Source organism: Maniola jurtina, chromosome 25 (assembly GCF_905333055.1).
Source record: "Maniola jurtina chromosome 25, ilManJurt1.1, whole genome shotgun sequence".
Classification (NCBI taxonomy): domain Eukaryota; kingdom Metazoa; phylum Arthropoda; class Insecta; order Lepidoptera; family Nymphalidae; genus Maniola; species Maniola jurtina.
This window is the reverse complement of record NC_060053.1, coordinates 5,209,566-5,232,425: the sequence shown is the minus strand read 5'-3', so window position 1 is coordinate 5,232,425 and position 22,860 is coordinate 5,209,566. Positions and strand designations below refer to the sequence as shown.

Here is a 22,860-nt window from a genome sequence, read left to right as displayed (position 1 = left end):
GTATCTAAAAACTTAAAATAAAAATCTTGTGATTCATACAAAATACTTTATTTCAACAGTAACCCAAATTAATAATTAAATTATTAATAAATAAATTAAATAAATAAAATGCATTGTAAGTACGTGCAGAGAGCTTTGCAGGCTTAAGCGTATTGGTTGTGAACTAGCGAACTAACTTCTTCTGTTGTCTCTTCGACTATATCTATCTATCGATGGCTCTTCACGAATTCACTGAAACAAAATTAATCTAATTATTATTATTGAGACTACGATCTGGTCCACTACTGAGCATGGGTCTCCTCTCAGAATGAGAAGGGTTTGGCATAGACACCATAGTCAACTATGGTGGCCCAGTGCAGATTGGCAGACTTTACACACCTAACATTATGAAGAACTCTCAGACATGCAGGTTTCTTTACGATGTTTTCCTTCAACGTTAAAGAAAGTAACATTCAATTGCTTAAAACGCACATAACTCCACAAAGTTAGATTTGCGTGCCCCGACCACCAGATTAATCACGGCTCTAATATTGACATTATTATATCGAAATCGGTTCAAGGAATTGCCAGTGGTTCAAAATCATTGATCTGCCGTAAAATCATTGATTACAATAAATTGTTTTGCTGAATTAAATGGTTTTTTAGAGTTCCGTACCTCAAAAGGAAAAAAAGAACCCATATAGGAACACTCTAGTTAACTCTGCCGGTCTTGTCAAGGGTCCAAGTGTCAGTTGATAGTGATGACGGTCTCTTACCCGATAACTTGCGGTAGATCCTGAGCCTTAGCAATGTCTTTGTGCCCCAACCCTTCCTGCTTGGGGTAGGAATGCAGCGTGACCGGCGCGTGCCCGGCCTGCCGGGACTGCACTATCGCCTCGTACAACTGTAATATCACATTATAATACCTACTAGTGAGAAAAGTTGGTCATTATACAGCTATAACTAGAAGCGAATTTGTTTGTTGTAATAGAATCTTATCATGAACACTGCTTGGGGTAGGAATCCAGCGTGACCGGCGCATGCCCGTCTTGCCTAGACTGCAGTATCGCCTCGTGGAACTGTAGTATCACGTTATAATACTAGTGAGAAAAGTTGGTCACTATAAAGCTATAACTAGAAGCGAATTTCTTTGTTGTAATAGAATCTTATCATGAACACTGCTGGGGTTGGAATGCATCGTGACTGGTACATGCCCGTCTTGCCTAGACTGCAGTATCGCCTCGTGCAACTGTAGTATCACATTATGACACTAGTGAGAAAAGTTGGAGCTATAGGAGAATTCGTTTATTATAGAATCTGATCATGTATATTTCACTATCGTCTCGAACACACACACCTTTTTCCCAACATAATGCGGAACTATGACGTCATCCCGCGAATGCAGTATCAAAATTGGCAGATCCGGGATTTGAGTTAAATGCAAATCCGATTTAAACTCATGCTCCGGAGCTGAGAGGAATGGAGACACGAAGGAATTCTCGAAGTAAGGCAGCCATCGCACCAACTAAGGACAAAATGATAAGATTTTCAATACAATGGCCTCGATTCTGATTCATGATCAACCCATTTCCGCCCCACTACTGAGTACGGGTCTCCTCTCAGAATGAGAAGGGTTTAGGCCATAGTCTGCCACGCTGGCCCAATGCAGATTGGAAGACACATGAGAACATGGATAACTCTCAGGCATACAGTTTTCCTCACGATGTTTTCCTTCACCGTTAAAGCAAGTGATATTTAATTGCTTAAAACGCACATAAATGAAAAGTTAGTGGTGCGTGCCCGGGATCGAACCCCCGATCTCCGATTAGGAGGCGGACCTATTAACCACTAGGCTATCATAGCTTTCTGATTGTTTTCTCCAAACTAAAAAAGGTATCTTCATCTTTTTCTCTTTAGTAATCCTAAAAAACCAGCCAAGTACGAAACAGACTCGCGCACCGAGGGTTCCGTACTCGATATTAAATCGTCATTTTGCTCGATAGATCAAAATTTACTATGCATAAAAATAAATACAAATTTGTTTTAGAATGTACAGGTAAAGCCCTTTCATATGATACCCTACTCGGTATAGTTACCTTATTTTGAAAATTGAAAAAAATTTATTTGTTCATGAAAACATTTTTTTTTTGTGTAATTACAAATTCGCGTTTTTCGGATTTTTCCTTTTATACTTGTGCTATAAAATGTACCTACCTGCCAAATTTTATAATTCTAGGTCAACACGAAGAACTCTATATATGTTTTGATTCCCTTTTCTTGACAGACACAATAGATTTACAGACAAGGAAGTGATCCTATAAGGGTTCCTTTTTTCCTTTTGACGTATAGAACCCTGAAATATTTTTAAAATCTTCTATTTAACCCCTACCTTAGCTAGTGGATGGTATTTGACCTCGTCTGCCAGATTGTTGAAGGGGGCCTCCAATATCAGGCCTTTAGGTAAAGGCAGGGGGTCCGAACGTCCTAGAATATCCCTTGACAACCTTTGTAGGTTGCCTAAAAGATGCGACGAAATGCCTGTACCTGGGGAAAAATTCAAAGGTTCTGATATTTCAAATGGTTCGAAGGTCTTATAAGCGTGAAGCCACGTAGTTCGAAAAACTGATAGGCGTTGGGGTCCCAAGGTGCTAGAATGGCGACCTCCCACTGGTAAGTGCGAGGTCTGAAGACCCCCATTAGGTACCGATTTTTTTTTTATTATTTTTTTTTTTTCAATTGTAATCAACAGCGTTATACAACATAATTATTATAATAAATCTAAGTTAAACTTAAGGCCACATGAGATTACCTACTTAAAATTAATTGACAAGTATTTTAATGCGGCTTTAGAGTGATTCAAGAGGAAGGTTTATACACACGTATAATTTAATATTGTGTTGTGTTCATTTTCTGAAATATGACGATAATTGTTCATGATATCAGGAGAAACCAAGCCGACTGAGAGCTTTCATCGAAAATGCTGTCTTATTCTTTTGATGAAATATACCAAACCAGCGACCCGCCCCGAATTTGTACGGCTAGCTTATTAGAATTATCGTAGGTATCTCTAATTTTTTTTAAAATAAAATATAGCCTATGTCACTCAAGAATAATGTAGCTGTGTACTGGTGAAAGAATTTTCAAAATCGGTTCAGTAGTTCCAGAGATACCAAGTCGAAAGCCGTGTCGGCAAGTGATATAGCGTTCCGGTACGATGCCGTGTAGAAACCAAAGGGTTAAATAAAAATTGCTATAGCCATTCCAGGTTAGCCCGCTTCCATCTTAGACTGCATCATCACTTAACACCACGTGAGATTACAGTCAAGGGCTAACTTGTATGTAAATAAATAAATAAAAAGATTACTTCCTATAAACAAACTGACAAACTTTACCTCATTATAATATTACATAGTATATATACTCATACTGACACCACATTAGTATTTACATAGCACCCGCGCGAAGCCGTGGCGGGTCGCTAGTCTAGTAAATAAATAAAAATATCATACCTAAGGAATGTCCCCATACAAAAACCGGTGGTTTAGTATCTGCTTTGCTTATGATGGTATTTAACCAGTCATATACTATCAAGGAATCCTCCACCACGCCGTCTTCCGTTGGCAACACGTTGGTTGAGTCAGCGTATCCTGGGATCATAAGACATCATCATTTTCAGGGTTCCGTACCTTAAGGGTGCCAACGGGACCTTATTACTAAGCCTCCGCTGTACGTCCGTCTGTCTGTCAGCGGACTTTATCTCGTGAAGCCTAAAGAGTTGAAATTTTGACAAAATGTGTATTTCTATTGTCGCTAAAACAACAAATAATGCATTCTTCTCAGACCTGGGCGCGCTTGGAACCCTCGTAGCTTATGTAATTAATTATCACCACTACATCATTGTATTGCAAACTCAGCAATCGACAGAACGTACAATAGTACCCAATTTGAATAAATGATTTGGATTTGACTTTGACATCATCATTATCAACATTTTTTTGGGTTCCGTGCCTCAAAAGGAAAAACGGAACCCTTACTCTTTGTTGTATCCCTATCACTTTGTTGTCTGTCTGTTTGTCCATCGTGTCTGTCAAAAAACCTATAGGATACTTCCCATTGACCTAGAATCATGAAATTTGGCAGGTAGGTAGGTCTTATAGAACAAATACAGGAATAAATCTGAAAAGCGCGAATTTGTGGTTATGCAAAATGTTGGAAAAAATACCCGAGTACGGAACCCTCAGTGCGCGAGTTTGACTCGCACTTGGCCGGTTTTTGTTATTAATAAAGAATATTAGCCATGATAATCATGACTATACTCCCCTTTCCCCTCCAATTAAGCGTAAAGCTTGTGCCAGGAGTGGGTTCGACAATAGTGCAACGGGTGGGGTTTGAACCGCCGACCTTTCGGAATTCAGTCCACTTCTCAACCGTTGAGCTATCGAGGCTCGAAGCAGTGGACGTCTATCGGTTGATGATGATGATATCTATTTCTATAAAGTAAAGAAAGCAAAGTTACCTCTATAGTCAAAGGCGATTGTGTGGAAATCCATTTTTTGGAAAAACTTGTACAACACCACCCGATGCGCCGCTGCACGAGTGTTTGAATTACCTGAAAATCACTACCCATATTATAAATGCGAAAGCGTGTTTGTTGGTTTGTTGTTTGTTCTTCAATCACGCTGCAACGGAGCTACGGATCGACGTGATTTTTAACCTCCGACCCAAAAAGAGTGCTGTTATAAGTTTGACGTGTGTATCTGTGTATCTGTCTGTGGCATCGTAGCTCCTAAACGAATGAACCGATTTTAATTTAGTTTTATTTTGTTTGAAAGGTGGCTTGATCGAGAGTGTTCTTAGCTATAATCCAAGAAAATCGGTTCAGCCGTTTGAAAGTTATGAGCTATTTTCTAGTTACTGTAACCTGCACTTGTCGGGGGTCTTATAAATTTTTAATTTACACTTGTTATATTACATGGTTAAAGACCTGGAGAGTGACATAGGCTACCTTTTACCACTACCACGCTGGCCAAGTGCCGATTGGCAGACTTCACACGAATTTGAGAACATTATGGAGAACTCTGAGATAAGCAAATTTCCTAACGATTTTTTTTATCGTTACCACTACTTTCAAAGAACACAAGAACAAAGTGTCTTTCAATGAAAACTAACTGTAAACTAAGATAAGTTAATGGACCGATTCTTAGATATAAGTACTTTTATAAGTTTAGGTTAATATAATATTGCTTATTAGCGCTATTCGTATGCTAGATTGTAATGTTAGTAACGTACTGTCCTCAGCACTTTATGATATTAAAAAAAAAAAACCACTACTTAGACACTACCACTCGTTAGGAATGCCTTTCCTACCGAGAAGAACCAGCAAGAAACTCGGCGGTTGCTCTTTCAAACATTTGATATACAATATTATGCCATGTATAAAATCTTACCATGACAATAGATCATGATGGGTAGCTTAGAGTTAAGTAGCTCTGCGTCCAGGGTTGCACTCAGATTCTCTTTATCCACATTTGGTTCGAAGCTGCCTTTATGCTTCTCATACAAACTCTTTGGCAGAATGTGCCATACACCTGATAATGAAGTCAAAATCAATCTTTTTTTTTAATTAAAAATCACACTTCACTTTAATATTATAAAGGCGAAAGCTTGTGTGTATGGATGTGTGTATGTTTGTTACTCTTTCACGCAAAAACTACTGAACGGATTTGGCTGAAATGTGAAATGGAGATAGATAATAATATCCTGGATTATTGCTAATCCATGATGATAGATAATAATATCCTGGATTATTGCTAATCCAGGATATTATTATCTATCAGCTACTTTTTATCCCGGAAAATCATAGAATTCCCACGGGATTTTGAAAAACCTACAGCCACGCGGACGAAGTCGCGGGTGTAAACTAGTATTACAATAAAACTTAGAGCTGGCTTCATCTAATTATTATACAAATCATGCTCGCATGGAATGGTGCCAAGAATACCGGCAGCATATCCGCGCTGGACAGCCAGGCTGATCCGTTGCGCAAAAAATTCTCGTCACGTCTTACCACTAGGCTATCACGGGATTTTAGATAGGTGTCCCAAAACGTTGCAGTGACAAAGTATGTTGCGAAAACAATGTAATTATGATCATTATCACCTCGCGATAGCAAATAAGTACTTGTTCACGTCAACACGCGGGTGCGGTCACAAAATATAATATGACTAGCTGATACCCGCGACTTCGTTCGCGTGGATGTAGGTTTTTCAAAATTCCCGTGGGAACTCTTTGATTTTCCGGGATAAAAATTAGCCTATGTGCTAATCCAGGGTATAATCTATCTCCATTCTAAATTTCAGCCCAATCCGTCCAATAGTTTTTGCGTGAAGGAGTTACAAACATACACACAAACACACACACACATACAAACTTTGCCCTTTATAATATTAGTGTGATAATGTGAAGTGTGATGGCTAAGTAGTAAGGACTTATCTTTAACCCCCGACCCAAAAAGAGGGGTGTTATAAGTTTGACGTGTGTATCTGAGTATCTGTGTATCTGTCTGTGGCATCGTAACTCCTAAACGAATGAACCAATTTTTTTTTTTTTTTTTTTTTGTTTGAAAGGTGGCTTAATCGAGAATGTTCTTAGCTATAATCGAAGAAAGTCGGTTCAGCCGTTTGAAAGTTATCAGCTCTTTTCGAGTTTTCTCATAGTGGTTTTTGCGTCAGGGGTTTTTTAAATTTTGAGTTATTATTTCAGTTTCAACGTAACCTAAGGAAGCAAGCCCAGCAAGTGTAAAAGTCAACCGCGGCCGCCATCGCCTCCGCACCCGCGCGTCGTATGCGATAACTTACCAATTTTTATCTTGCAATTGTCGACCTTGGAATGGTATTCGATGTTGAAGTTTCTCCCACCCTCGATACCGCTGGCTGAGGGGTCGTCGTAGTCTACGTTTAGAGGCCATTTTGCTGAAACAAAAACAATTTTTTTTTAATACATATAAAAATTGCAGAACCAGCAGGATTCGAACCTGTGTCTACAGAGTTCGGGCCCGACTCTCTGACCGCTAAGCCTGTTGTTGACTGTCTGACAAGACCTATTTAGGGAATCAATCAAAATCTACCTACCTACCTACGAGTACTTCCCGCTGACCTAGAAACATGAACCATCCCACCACAAAACCAAAGATATAAATACGTAACTAGATAATTCCCGCGACTTCACCCGCGCGTGAATAAAGGTCCTCCGATTTCTGTGGGAAATCTTTTTTTTTTTCTTTAATCTGGCTTTACTCTGATTAGCCAATGTCAAGTTTGTGATATTTTCAAGTTATTGAATTTATACAAGTATGGACTCCGTCTGCGCCGGCGCCTGCCGACATACGCGCGGCGCCCCTTTAGAGCGCTTCCCAGTCAGTTCCACCACCAAAAAACACCAACTAACACAAAAACCAGCCACTCTTAACAAAAAAAACACTCCAAACAAGCACAGCACGCGCGCCAGCAAACGCCATCGCAGACGAAGTCCGGGAAATCTTGAATTTTCTGGGATAAAAATATAGCCCATGACCTTCCCCGGGATACCCAAATTTAATCAAAATTGGTTGAACAAATGGGCTGTGAAAGTGTAACAGACAGACATACATACATTCCCATTTATAATATTAGGAAATATGAATATAAACCAATCCTATATACTAATAGACATATTAGGAAATAGATAACTTGTTTCTTGTTGATAATGATTAAAAACAGTCTCAAAGGTCAAAACTAACCAGACGCCAAGGTTTAATCATTTAAACCAGAAGTTTTAAATTTTTTCTATATCAAAAACATAATTTTATGATCTCATCTTCCTTAAATCCATACTAATTATATTATCGGTCTGTCTGTCTGCTAGTTTTCATGGGTCACCCATTTAACAAATTTTGACACAAGGTACAGAGATAGCTTGCATCTAGATCTAGACCTAATCTCCATAGAGATTAGGCAACTGCGAGGGATATTTAATATAGTGCACAAGTGTTTGCGAAAATACAGCTGATGATTCTCTATTCCCTCACTCTCATAACCCGATGGATCAGGAATCAACAGGACACAACGCCAACTTCAGTCAGTTAGTACTGAGAATTTCTTAAAGCGGAATTTACATTACGAAATTAATATTTTCATTAATTTCATAATGCATGAATTACGAAATAAGACGTTTACACATGCAATTGATAATGAAATTAATGTCGTGAAACTAATTTAGAGCCATTAATTTAGTAATGTTAATTCAGCTTAACAGAAAAATTTAATATGTTTGGGATAGTTTTCATTTATTCATTCATTTTTATACTGGAAAATCAAAAAGTTTTCACAGGATTTTCCAAAACCTAAATCGATGCAGACAAAACCGCGGGTATTATCTAGTCTTTTAAATAAAGCCTTTTTGTGGTGTGTGTATCACAAGACTTTTCAAAAACTTACCTATATTAAGAAAAATGAGGTTTCTCCGGAATGTTTTGGAATATTTGAACAATAGTGGTGCTATAACTACGTGCACTACAAAAATCCCTGCTGTGATAGATGCACCCAGCACTAGGGCCCTGCAAAAAAAAAAACTGGTCAAGTTCGAGTCAGACTTGCACGTGAAGGGTTCTGTACCATCGTAGAAAAATAACACTTGGGCCTATGTGTTAATCCAGGGTAATTTTTTTGTTTAGGAGTTGACTAAGTCAAATTTGTTGAAAGTGTAGTGAGTCTTTCACATTCAATGAAAATGTTAGAATGTGTGACAGGGAAGGAAACTTAAGTCATCACAGCACCTTAAGATTTCATGCTCATTTGGAAATCAACCATTTGGAAGTAAGAGAACAAACTTAGACGGGTAGTCTTTAGGTCATTTTCAGCTTGGTTAATTGAGTGAAAGGTAAGGAATATTTAAATAAGTCATGACTTTTATAACCAACATGCTAAGTATCTATTCAAAAAGTAGTTCAAAAGTAAGAGTTACTGCTTTGACTAAATCCTAAGTTCTGATTTTTAAATAGAGGATTATAGAGAAATAAGACATGATATTCTAACTATATTATTGAGTCTAGGATGATGATAAATGATTAATACTTACGCAACAATATACAGGGGCACTAGTAGGAGGAATACTTTCATTTTTCTTTATTTTTAAACACTATAAGGCACAAATCTTTAGTTTTGTGGGTTTAATAATGTTTAAACTATCTAAAGTTAAAGAAAACTAAGTAAAACTACGGCACCTATAAAATCAAAAACTTATTAAGTACTCAATGTACTCTGTGGGTACTAGTTGCGAAAACTAATTATTATTAACTACACAGAAAATTATAAGTAATTAAATAAATTACATTATAATAGCACTGAAACCATTCTATAAAAACCACTGGACTTAACTAACTTGATAGAACGTAGTGATTATATTCTCTTTGTAACTTGACGTAACTTGACTCAACTCAACTCAAAGTCTGTGGACTTGACAGCCCAGACCAATTACCTAAAGGACTTGACAGACGTCATTTGACATGGACATTAATTCGGAGATCATTAATTCGGAGCATTAATTCTGAGCATAGATAATACACATGCGGAGTGATGACCACAGGTGATGACTAGAGTTGCATGTATCGATAAACCAATATCGAATATCCAACATGCAAGAGATTTTTTTTATCCCGGAAAACCAAAGAGTTCCCACGGGATCTTTAAAAACCTTAACCCATTATAGCCTATATTTGACTTTGACATTTGCTATGCTATCATAGAGTACGAGTAGAATATCTGTGGGGACTTCGTCTGTGTTGGTGTTGGCTGGCGGGCGTGCTCTGCCTTTTTGGAATGTTTTTTTTTTTTATTAAAACTGACTGGAAAGCGCTCTATAAGGGGGTGCCGTGCGTATGTCGGCGAGCGCCGGCACAAACAGGGTCCATACTTGTATAGTTTAACTAACTTGTTACAAACTTACAAATAACTACAAACTTGACAGTGGCTAATCTTTGTAGAGCCAGACGAGAGAAAAAAAAAAGAATATCTGTCATCTGTGATGTTCAATTTCCTTTGCAAAGAAAGCGTTTATTAATTTTGTAATTTTGTATTTTTATTTCTATGAGATGAGGAAATCGAATGACTCCAAAAACTAATTTTAAATGAAAGTTATATAAAAAAAAAAGCTATCAAAATGATGATCACAATACACGGATTACCACCACCTGTAAGTTCGAACTCTACAAAATCAGGGTTACAATTTTGTTAGGGTTACGCATTACTATTAGTTTTAAATTTTGTTTCACTTACAGACGAAGTATTCGGATTTGAAGGTGTTGATAAAGCAGAAATGTAACATAACAGATTTTATTTTGGATTCCTTGGTGAACGACGGTGCAGACGGTGCTAAGAAAGTGCGTGTTGGCTTGGCGGATGATAGCGAAGGTGCTCATTTGATAAAGTGTTTGGACGGTTATCGATTATCTGGATACGCCTTACGGCTTGTTCCAGTTGCAAAATCATCCGTAAGTAATTTTTAAATTATCAAGTACTTACAAACTTATTCTAGTTATGTAGGTAAATACTAAGCTATAATCCCTTCAAAGGAGAAGTGAAAGAATTTGCTTTTCAATTTGACTGCAGGATAGAAAACCTCAAAACAGTAGTAGGAAATTTTAGGACTTTTGCACTTGACCAGTTTCCTCATTTGTTAATTATTTTGTAGCAAGTGAACACCCCTCAACAAAATGCCTACAGTGACATACAAGATAACTACCAGCAAAGGAATGACTACCACCAACCAAACCAAATGCCAGATAGAAGTAGACAGGTTGAACCGACTCGTGAAACTGCATGGGCCAACCAGTCTAGCAACCAGTGGCAAGCCCATCAGCCCACACAGCCACCAGCTCAGAACACTTATAACTACCAGCAGCAACAACCAAGTTTTGGACAAAATGTAAGTAATTAATTTAACTTTGTTATTAGTTACATTTTTATATCTGAATACAGTGGACCCCTGGTAAACCAACAAACGTTTTGCGGGGCAGTGTCGGACTATCAAATTTGTCAGATTTTAGGGTACTGCGTAAGAACCCCTATACTGCCGTCCTAACGAAGAGAGCAATAACTAGGTTTCGACTACTTTCAAGATATTTGCGGTTATGATTAGCTACTTACAAATCGTAATATTACATATTTCAGTTTTGATAACCAACAGAACCGAAACTACTGAAGATACAAAAAAGACGTCTAAGGCGAAAATATAGAGCTCATTTTCCTGATTACCCTAACAAAGAGAGCAATAACTAGGTTTCGACTACTTTCGAGATATTCGCGGTTATGATTAGCTACTTACAAATCGTAATATTATTGCAGTATATTGCAGTTTTGATAACCAACAGAACCGAAACTACTGAAGATACAAAAAAGACGTCTAAGGCGAAAATATAGAGCTCATTTTCGTGATTACGGATATGGTCTTAAGTCAATTTGCCCAAAAACTTGACTTATTGCACTCTTTGTTAGGACGGCAGTATAGTCCAGCGTTTTTTATAAAAGGGTACCTTGTAATCCCACAAATTAAAGATCCAACGATAAGATTCTATATGTTATACATACCTACCTACTCTGAAGTACAAATCATAGGTACTTCACTATGTATGTCAAAAGTAAATCACATCACATCACACTTCACACTAATCACACTAATATTATAAAGGGGAAAGTTTGTGTGTATGTGTGTGTTTGTTTGTTACTCCTTCACGCAAAAATTACTGAACGGATTGGGCTGAGATTATACCCTGTTTTTATCCTGGAATTTTTTTTAAAAACCTACATCCACCCGAACGAAGTCGCAGGCATAAGCTAGTTCAATAATAAAATATACTTGTCGGATTACAGGGGGTGCCGGATTACGAGGGGTCCACTGTAATAATTAATTGCAATAAATTGATTGATTGATCTATTCAAGATTCAAGATTCATTTATTCACTCTAAGTTCTTAAAGTATACTTATATTATATAGAAGTATAATATATTAAGAATTTGTACTTTAGGTTAGTGTTAGATTAGTTTTATTATAAAGTATACACCTGTAATTGACAACCATACTGAAGTTATTTTGTAAATTATTTTTTTTGTCTTATTTGTATGGAAGTTGTTTTTTTTTTTTTTTTATTCTAATTATTCTAATAGGGGATGGAAGTTGTTGGTGTAATAATAAATAAATAAAAAAAAAAAAAGTAAAGTTTGTAAGTTTGTTTGTTGGGGATCTTTGGATTTACTGAACCGATTTTGAAAATTCTTTTCACCAATAGAAAGTTACATTAGGCCCGTGTGATATAGGCTATTATTTTATTTCAAAAAAACTGACCAAGTACCAGTCAGACTCGCCTACCGAGGGTTCCGTACTCACACATTTTTTCTGACATTTTGCATGATAAATCAGACAGACACACTTTCACATTTTTAATATTAGTATAAGTATATGGAAGTGATGATTACTTATCATCAGGTGAACCTGCCAGTCAAGCCTCAATACGAGCAGCGAGAAGGGATGCAACCTGGCCACAGAGTACAGCAGAACCAGAGCTATGGCCAGAACTACTCGCAAAAGAGCAACCTGATCAATTTGGGAGTGAGTATTATTAAGTTAATGTTCTATAGAAGCAGGTGTTACTTTGTGGAAGTTCTATATGTAGGTTGCTTACGAGTTGAATTTGAACAAAAGGTGATACAAAATTATTTAGGTTAGATTAAGAAATATTATTAAAACAATAGCATGTAAGATTTCATTATAATTATTAATGTTAGTCCATAAGAGTTGATCTTAAGGCTCCACAGAATAAAGACGTCACCTACAACGCCGTCTTCCATCATTTAATCCACCAAAACAGTTTAATATTTCAGTACGGTCAGCCTCAGAATTCGAGTAGCAATTCCCCGAGACTATTGCATCAAAAACCTGTTGCACTTATGACCTTTTTCAATAAACACGCCACACACCTAACGCATGTGCATAACCTTGCCACGCGAATATGATCATTAAGGTGCTAAATGACTTACGGCCTTTGACTGTACTTTTTCTTTCTGCAGCCTCAAAGGAATATGCCATCAAGTGCATTGCCTGAACCGACCTCCAGGCCAACACAAGGGGGCCGCTATCCTCCACAGCAGAGCTATGACATGGCTGACAAACCGGTAGGTACTTATATCCAACTGGTTTAATGATCGAGTGGTTAGCGTGTTCATGGCAAGGTCTACTGGTTGCACTGATGAGGAGGTCCTGGGTTTGATTCTGGGTTGGGCCAAAGCTATTTAGGTATCAGGTTTGTCTGTTGAGTATTTCTGAGGGATGGTGCTTACTTGTCAAATCTGCTCAAAAGTCAAAACGCCACTCACTAACGTTCATTCTTAATGTTCAATCTACCTGTAATCTGTAGATAAGTTACTTAGCAATGTTGTTATTTTCCAAAAATTGTATGGTCTTTTTGTCAAATAATAATCTTGCTAAGTAACTTATCTACTGATTACAGATAGATTGATTATTATTTATTGAAAACTAGCCGATGCCTGCGGCTTCGCCCGCGTGGATTTAGATTTTCCGAAATCCCGTGGAAACTTTGATTTTCCGGGATAAAAAGTAGCCTATGTGCTAATCCAGGATATTATCTATCTCCATTCCAAATTTCAGCCAAATCCGTCTGGTAGTTTTTGCGTGAAGGAGTAACAAACATACACACACACACACACACACATATACAAACTTTCGGCTTTATAATATTAGTGTGATAGATGTAAGGGAGCGTCACATCTATCCTTAAATTATAAATGCGAAAATGTGTTTGTTTGTCGGTTTGTTCTTTAATCGCGCCGCAACAGAGCAACATATTGGCCTTATTTTTGCATGGATATAGTTTAAGACCTCGAGAGTGACATAGGCTACTTCTTATTACTTGCAGATTTCCTATCACTTGTATAAAATGATATGTTTATTTAAGAGCACTGTTGCCTATAACACAGGTCTGTACCTAGCTTAGGGGCAGTTGGTTTTTATATATACCTTAATAATTAGTTAAATGTTATAATGTTACATTTGAATATGAACAAAATACATATACTTATACCTATGTTTTTTGAACAATAAATGATTATTTATCTATTTATTCCGGTAAATCGGAGTTCACAAGGGATTGTACAAACCTAAATCTACACAGATGATTTTTGTCCTACAGAACAGAATAGAATAGACTTGTAAAAGTCTACTTGAATAAAAATCTATTCTATTCTAAATGAAAAAATAAAATTTTGATTTGATCCCTTTAGACCCCGCGGAATATACCTTCAAGTGCAGTGCGCGAAGGTCCAGAAGTGGGCGCCAGACCCACACAAGGCGGCCGCTACCCGCCACAGCAGAACTATGATATGCCCACCAAACCGGTATGTATTCATATTCAGCCCCGATTTTTCATATTTTTTTTATTCAGATTCAAGTCAGTCCTTGACAGCAATCTCACCTGATGGTAAGTGATGACGCAGTCTAAGATGGACCCTTTGGTTTCTACTCAGCATCGTACCGGAACGTTAAATCGCTTGGCGGCATGGCTTTGCCGGTAGGGTGGTAACTAGCCACGGCCAAAGTCGCCCACCAGACCACCACAAATTTAGAAATTTTAAAATTCTTAACTCCTGTCGGAGTTTTGTAACATATATTTGATGTGATTTAGCATAACATAGCAGTTATGTAGAAAATGAAAGTTCCTCATGAAATTTCCTTTACCATTATAGCAGAAAAAAAAGTTGTGCCTCATTAGAGGTGTGTGCCCGGATTTGAACCCTCAACCTCCGATTAGGAGACTGACGTCCTAACCACTAGGCTATCACAGCTTTGCACGTTCGCATTAATATTATTAGTATGTATTTGTTTCCCTTATAGATAACAATAATGAAGGATAACTTCCAAGGGCCGACGCAGTACAGCCAGATCCCTGGCCACGGGCCGGCCCCGGCGGCCTATCAGCAACCAGCTCAGCCATCAGTCTGGGCCTCGCAGGTAAACACACAGCTTACAAAGATCATCATCATCATCATTTTATTTTTATTGTATAGCTATAATTAATAAACTCAGTGCCCGGTAAAACCAAATGTGGTTTTTGTGGCGCTGACTGTAACAAAAACTCTCTGTATATTTTTAATGTAAATAATAATAAAAAATAAAAAAAAATCAATCCATCGCCGACTCACTACTAAGCACGGGTCTCCTCCGATAATGAAGGACAACTTCCAGGGGCCGACGCAGTACAGCCAGATGATAGGTCTTTTAGCACAAGTAAAGGAAAAATTCTAAAAACCGATAATTTGTGGTTACATCACAAAAAAAAATTGTTTTAATTTTTAAAGTAGGATAACTATATCAACTGGGGTATCATATGAAAGGGCTTTACCTGTACATTCTAAAACAGATTTTTATTAATTTTTATGTATAATCACACTATCACACTAATATTATAAAGGAGAAAAATTGTATGTGTGTGTGTGTGTGTGTATGTTTGTTACTCCTTCACGCAAAAACTACTGGACGGATTGGGCTGAAATTTAGAATAGAGATAGATTTTAGCCTGGATTAGCACATAGGCTACTTTTTATCCCGGAAAATCAAAGAACCTACATTCACGCGAACGAAGTCGCGGGTATCAGCTAGTAGTTTTTAATTTATCGTGCGAAATACGAACTTGGTGCGCGAGTCTGACTCTCACTTGGCTGGTTTTTATAAGTATGAAGTAGTATGAAGGCCAAAATGCACTGAGCTAGTGTGGTAGATTATGGCCTAAACGCTTCCCATTCTGAGAGGAGACCCATGAGCCGGCGATGAATTGATCATGATGATGACTGTTGCACCCACATAATACTTTTGTCCACAGCACCAACCAAAACCATTTGAGAAGCCAATACCACCATATGAAAAGAAACCCTATGAAGACAGAAAGTATGCACCGATCGCGCCAATAAAGCCAATCGAAGACCTCTCAAAGCCTGATCCATTCAAAGGCTATGATAAACCCCATGAATTCTCCCCAAGAAGGCAAGAAAGGGGGTACCGAAGGGACATGTCGCCAGATAGGGCACCGCCTTCTGGCATACAGATTCCGCATTCGGGGCGAATTTCACCAGGGAGGAGAGTTTCACCAGGGAGGAGAGTTTCACCAGGACGAAGAATTTCACCAGAAAGACAAGTTTACGTGGATAGACGATCGCCCGGACGTAGAGTTTCGCCTCACGGACGGCCAGTTTATCCGGATAACCGTAGAGTTTCGCCGGGACGCATGATTGCAACAGAGAGGAGAATTTCTCCATCTGGCCGTCATATTCAAGGTATTGCCGCATTTTTTTTTTTGTTTCTCTCTCTCTCTCATCTCTCAAGGACTTATCGCAGATAGACTATAAACAGATTTTTTTTTATTAAAAAGAATATTAGCCATGTTAAATGACTAAGGCTTGTGCTAGGAGTAGGTACGACAATAGTGCAACGGGCGGGGTTTGAACCGTCGACCTTTCGGTTTTCAGTCCACTCCTTTACCGGTTGAGCTATTGAGGCTCTACGGAGATTTGCGGTATTAAATGTCTGCATTTTGATTGAATTTTTTTAAGATAAGTGTAAAGATACACTTTCGACGAGTAGTTGATTTTTCAGTGACCAGAATTTATTTGACTTGAAAGATTTCAATTACAAATACTGTCAAAACATCTTTCTCAAAGTCTTTCAAATTTTTCGGTTAACTAAAATTATATACAAGTTTCAGTTTCTAATATGTAGCTGTTTGGACATATAGGGTTAAATTCTATCTCCACTGTAAAGCCCCATGTTTCGTATGAAAGCCCCCTGAATTGAAGATTTTTATATTTTTTCATTATGTTTAAATTTGAAGTAATTAAGTTCAGTAATTCAGAAGTTATAAGGCTCTGACAGATGAACGGACGGACAAGTGTAATTTCACTCCAGCAGACTCAGAGACGTCGTTTCGTTTGGTCAATTATTAAACCTAATAGGACTAGCTGATACCCGCGACTTCGTTCGCGTGGATGTAGGTTTTTTTAAAATTCCCGTGGGAACTCTTTGATTTTCCCGGATAAAAAGTAGCCTATGTGCTAATCCAGGGTATAATCTATCTTCATTCTAAATTTCAGCCCAATCCGTCTAGTAGTTTTTGCGTGAAGGAGTAACAAACATACACAGTTAGTGTGATATGGATTTTATTTAAGACCCCTCCTTTCCTTATCTAGTGACAGAAAGGGTTTCGTCGCCCTCTCACAGGCGAATTTCTCCGCCAAGGACAGAAGCATACGTCCGAGGAAGGATTTCGCCGCCTTCTCATTCGCCAGGTAAATAAATACCAATACAATAAATAAAACGACAATAGATATAAAATATAATGATTGTTACCATTCTCTTTCTTGACATTAGAATTAATTTTTGTCAGAGATTATATTTCATTTTTTTTAAAACTGTAATTATGTAAAACTAGCTGATACCCGCGACTTGGTTCGCGTGGATGTAGGTTTTATAAAATTCCCGTGGGAACCCTTTGATTTTCCGGGATAAAAAGTAGCCTATGTGCTAATCCAGGGTATAATCTATCTCCATTCTAAATTTCAGCCCAATCCGTCCAGTAGTTTTTGCGTGAAGGAGTAACAAACATACACACACACACACACACACACACACACACACACACACACACATACAAACTTTCTCCTTTATAATATTAGTGTGATATTGCATGCCGTAAGGCTGGCTGTACTTATTATAAGCTTAGGTTAAGACCAATGTATATAACCCTTTGCAATAAATTGATTGATTGAAATGTTCAATAAAACAGTGCATACATTTTGTGAACTCACTCGCCATATGTGTCAACTGTCATGTCAAATGGCAAGGAGTAACGACCCTCAGCAATGAGAAAATATAGGACACAGAAAGAGAACTAATATAAATATAAATAATATATATATATTATATTATTATTATATATATATATATATATATATATATATATATAATATAAATATATATAATAATAATATATATATAAATAAATAAAAAAATAAAAAAATAATATTGATGACCAAAGACATTCTAAAAGCCCTTTAGATAAAACTTGTACCTTGTAAACCCTTTAGATAAATATTGGTGTTTTGTTTATCAGCGGACAGACGTATGCCTCACCCCGGCAGAGAGCGCGAGGATATTCGGGACTTGCCGCCTCACGCGAGACGCGAGTCGCCGAGGAGACAGGCTATGAGGTGAATATAAGGGGTCCGTACTCAAAAGGAAAAAGAATCTACTTTTAGTAAGGTTCCGTATTCAAAAGCAAAAAGGAATCCTTATAGGATCACGTTGACTGTCTGTCTATCTGTACGACTGTTCATCTGTCTGTCGCGTCTGTCAAGAAAACCTATAGTGTGCTTCCTGTTGAATCATGAAATTTTGCAGGTAGGTAGGTCTTGTAGTAAAGGAAAAAATCCGAAAACTGTGGATTTTTGGTTACATCCATAAAAAAGATGTCTTCACAGTGAAAGAATTTTTAGAATTTGATCATTGATTTTGGAGATTGCCTACTACATCCAAATATACTACATACATACAAACTTAACCTCTTTATAATATTAGTATAAATTAGTGTGGACTACATCACAAACAAAAATAACTAATCCAGGTACTCCCCAACACGTCATCACGGCGACAAACCGATGCCAATGGAGTATCAAGACAGCCGACCAAGTATCAAGACCGTTCGTCCCGCATACGAGCCGCCTACGCAAGTAAGTGGTAACCTTAACGAAACGCGGCTTTTATAGTTTTAACAAACGTTTTAAGCTCTTTTCTATAGATTAATTTTCACCAAGCAAATAAAAACTCATTAAATTATACAGGATATAATTAGTATGCTAGCAAAAACGAAGATAGGTACTGATAATCACGAATAAGATACCACAGTAAAAACGCGAAAAAAACCTGTATTTTTCAAAAGTTCGCAATGTATTGCAAAGAAAACATCTGACTGACGCTAGAGGTCGACGAAAGTAGCGTAGTTAGGTGCCGCGGGGTCAATGCCGCGTTGTAGGCGGAGCAATGGCCCCAAGTTTTGCACGCTATACATTGCGGGTTTAAAAAATACTAAATCACAAACTACAAGTATAAGTCAAATGGTTATTGGTATTGAATTAGTTATTAATTGAATAAGTTTTCGGTAGCATTCTAATTACACCCTGTTGTACATCGTAGAAATGCTAACATTTTTCTATAGAGGATTGCAGGTATCGCTTTAAAATTTTTTGTTTGCCTGGGAACATAGATGTCTGCTAGAGACAGGAAATTGTGGGCAGCTGTTAAAACTACCAGTTTTGAGGATCCAGGGTTTTGAAGCGTCAAAACTTTTTTACTTAAGGCAAATTTTTGAGAGAAGGTAATAAGTAAAAGGTAAAAAGGTAACAGATTTGTAAAGGGAGTAAAATATGTGGGTAAATAGAAGAACTATCATAAAAATGGTTTAGAAGGTAGAACCAAATTGGAACCAACTCTACATGAATTATGTATGCGCTTTATATACAAAAATCAATAAGTAATGCACGGATGAACCTAAATCTTCTGTTATTATACATAATGATGAGAAGAATCTAAGAAATGTTTGTAATCTAAGAACTATACTGTACAAAAGCAAAATAGATGGATTTCTCAAGTTATGTATCTGACTGTATGAGCAAAATGTAGACTTCCAAGAACATTCAACTACCATTTGAATTGATGATTTATTCCGTGATAAAATATCCTATTTTCCAATCTAATTACTGTACAAGTCAAACCTGCATCGGCGTATATGATGTAGAGAATATTAGCTGCATTGCGTGCTGAAAAGCCACTGATTCTGTGCACGAAAAATGACCAGCCTTTCCAGAAGAGGTAGAAAATATGCTTTATTAACGGCAAACAGAACTAAAGAGTTTCTGAGGAAGGAAAAATAATATAAGGAGTTATGTACTGCAATAAAATTAAATACATATCTTCTTTAACAGCTCCTTGCCAAGACACTCCGAGTCCTGATATACAAAATTGATGATTAATGAAATATGCTATGTAATGTAGCATGTAATCAAGTGGTAAAGTTTGGATTATCTGCTGCCTGCAAAGTACCGATAGGAACCAAAGGATTTTCGATATCTGAATTACAATTTTGCGTGATATATAAAGGCCATCCAAAAAGGCCTTAGCCTTTTAATAAATAAAAATAGAAACGTTTTTGAATGGAAAAAAGTATATATTGTCCCTTATTACTTTGCAGAAATAGCTATTTGATTCCAACTGGGATATTGTACATTTAGTACAGGAGCGATGAGGGAACAAAAGCAAATGAATAAGACTTTAATAAAAGAAGACGACTTCAAAAGGATTGCAATATAATTATCGGAAATACGTATGTGATTCCGACTGGGATATTGTACATTTAATATAGAAGCGATAATAGAAGTAAATGAAGAAGACTTTAATAAAAGAAGATGACTTCAAAAGGATTGCAATATAATTATCGGAAATACGTATGTGATTCCAACTGGGATATTGTACATTTAATACAGGAGCGATAATAGAAGTAAATGAAGAAGACTTTAATAAAAGAAGATGACTTCAAAAGGATTGCAATATAATTATCGCAAATATCTATGTGATTCCAACTGGGATATTGTACATTTAGTACAGGAGCGATAAGAGAATAGAAGCAAATGAAGAAGACTTTAAAAGAATATGACTTCAAAAGGATTTCAACTGGGATATTGTACAGTATAGTAGTGATGTGGGAACAAAAGAAGATGAAGAAGACTTTAACAAAAGAAGGTAAAGTAGACTTTAACAAAAGAAAATTACTTCACTGAGATATTGTACAGTACAGTTAATACGATTAGGGAACAAAAGAAGATGGAGAGGACTAACAAAACTTCACAAAGGTTTAGATTTTAAATAATCTGTACAATCTAATAATCACAAAGATTTTTTTTTTTGCATAAAGCAAATCCGATAAATTCACAAAACGAAACAAAGAAAATTCTAACGAAAAATCTACGAAGAGAACTTAACACTAATATTTTTTGTGTTATTGACCCTTGATATTGATAAATGACTTTATTTAGATGAAGAAAAAGGTAGTAGAAAGATTTCTTTCATAATGGATCAAATAAGGCTGATTTGTTGACGTTGAGATTGCTGAAATTCCGACGCTATCTGAATATCTGACCAGTATTTACTGGAGAAATTTTGAGAGAAAAAGACACTAAATTGGACTTTACTCTTGTATTTAAAATATAAACGAATCAGACAAGCACAATAGCAAATAAAAAGCTTATTTTACAAGATTCAGCAATATAAACATTTTTTTACTGATAGATGGAAGAAGTTATCGAATACAATTTTCTAGTAACTTGAAGACAACGGCTTAAACAACTTCAGCAAATCGATTTACTTCCAACAGGGTAAAGGAGTCCGTGTTTGGTGTCAAGTATAACTTGAATACCTTTAAGGCAAGAGTGTATAGCCATCTAGCTTAGCGCTCTCCAGTAGAGACCTCATCAGGCTTTATTTCTCAAGCATGACTGCCCTCAAGTGCAAGCCTATCTAACAATTAAAAAAAAATATTATAGGCATCCTTTTGTGATGGTCATACCATATGGAAAAAATGACTAGGCATAGGAATGCGGTGACTAGAAGACGTCTGCATATATTTTATGATCTAAGCTATTATTTTGTACAAGGAATGATGCCATGAAGCATTCGTGCCTCTAAAAGTAAAGATTATCAACTACATATAATTACACAATGATTTCCAAAAGATTACTATCAAAATGAAGATTTAATCTTGCAATGAGTCATGAAGAAATTCTAAGCTATTATTTTGTACAAGGAATGGTGACATGAAGCATTTCGTACCTCTAAAGGTTTTGGATATCAACTGCATATTTATACTTACACAGTGAATTCCAAAGGATTACCGTCAAAATGAAGATTTAATCTTAAAATGAGTCATGAAGAAATTCTAAGCTATTATTTTGTACAAGGAATGGTGACATGAAGCATTTTGTGCCTCTAAAGGTATTGGATATCAACTACATATTTATACTTACACAAAGATTTCCAAAAGATTACTATCAAAATGAAGATTTAATCTTGAAATGAGTCATGAAGAAATTCTAAGCTATTATTTTGAACAAGAAATGATGACATGAAGCATTTCTTGCCTCTAATGGTATTGAATATCAACTACATATTCTTACACAATGATTTCCAAAGGATAATAATCATCAAAATGAAGATTTAATCTTGAAATGACAGTCATCATAATGTTTTTACATTTGGTAATACACAATAGACTTTGTCTGTCCTTTGGTCAAATATAACTGTTTATTCTGGTTTTGACCATAGTCAAAACACCAAAAACCTTACGAACCAGGAGTTTTTAAATAAGACAGAAATAAGAATCTAATCAAGTTTCAAGAAAAAACTAGGACGATTATTGAGACGAATATGTAATCTGTCTTGCAATACAATGTGATGAAAATAAATATTTTGAACACAGTAAAATAAGACACACTTTAGATTAATTGTTGTATTTAATTTACGGATTCTTCCTAAAAGTGTGTTCTAAATAAACAATGATTATATTCAATAATAACTAATGCAATCAGAACACGATGAAATGGAATGGTCTTTATAATCAAGACAGACCATAACGAAAATGTTATTATACCAGTTAAAATAGCAAACAAAGGAAATCAAGAAAAGAGGATAATGGAACTAAGCGAAACTAAACGACGATTAAAATTCTACTAGAACAGGTTT

At 36.6% G+C, this 22,860-nt stretch overlaps 2 protein-coding genes across 10 annotated transcripts in view; one reads left to right on the top strand and one right to left on the bottom strand.

Annotated features, from left to right (window-relative positions):
- Positions 1 to 32: 32 nt before the first annotated feature.
- On the bottom strand, positions 33 to 14,110 carry LOC123877988 (lysophosphatidylserine lipase ABHD12). 5 transcript variants are annotated; one of them, XM_045924952.1, is made up of 11 exons: positions 9,316 to 9,380; positions 9,094 to 9,238; positions 8,454 to 8,572; positions 6,837 to 6,950; positions 5,427 to 5,567; positions 4,496 to 4,588; positions 3,489 to 3,626; positions 2,369 to 2,523; positions 1,337 to 1,504; positions 756 to 883; positions 33 to 231 (listed from the first exon to the last, which is right to left on the bottom strand). In XM_045924952.1, exons 2-11 carry the CDS (start codon positions 9,132 to 9,134, stop codon positions 207 to 209), a joined length of 1,122 nt encoding a protein of 373 aa, XP_045780908.1. In that variant the 5' UTR covers positions 9,135 to 9,238; positions 9,316 to 9,380; the 3' UTR covers positions 33 to 206. The 5 variants fall into 5 exon arrangements, with proteins under 5 accessions (XP_045780908.1, XP_045780909.1, XP_045780907.1 ...); XM_045924953.1 differs by having other exon boundaries at positions 9,347 to 9,364; XM_045924951.1 differs by having other exon boundaries at positions 9,094 to 9,391.
- The window catches only part of LOC123877978, a 26,471-nt gene continuing 13,652 nt past the window's right edge, over positions 10,042 to 22,860 (top strand). For 4 of the 5 annotated variants that reach the window (XM_045924925.1, XM_045924924.1, XM_045924929.1 and 1 more), the window contains exons 1-11: positions 10,042 to 10,206; positions 10,292 to 10,504; positions 10,705 to 10,938; positions 12,496 to 12,618; positions 13,077 to 13,181; positions 14,307 to 14,420; positions 14,917 to 15,033; positions 15,902 to 16,352; positions 17,262 to 17,360; positions 18,185 to 18,281; positions 18,695 to 18,800. In XM_045924925.1, the coding sequence (XP_045780881.1) occupies positions 10,174 to 10,206; positions 10,292 to 10,504; positions 10,705 to 10,938; positions 12,496 to 12,618; positions 13,077 to 13,181; positions 14,307 to 14,420; positions 14,917 to 15,033; positions 15,902 to 16,352; positions 17,262 to 17,360; positions 18,185 to 18,281; positions 18,695 to 18,800 (1,692 nt within the window). In that variant the 5' untranslated portion in view covers positions 10,042 to 10,173. The remainder of the gene's footprint in view (positions 10,207 to 10,291; positions 10,505 to 10,704; positions 10,939 to 12,495; positions 12,619 to 13,076; positions 13,182 to 14,306; positions 14,421 to 14,916; positions 15,034 to 15,901; positions 16,353 to 17,261; positions 17,361 to 18,184; positions 18,282 to 18,694; positions 18,801 to 22,860) is intronic. The other variant, XM_045924926.1, reaches the window with a different exon arrangement.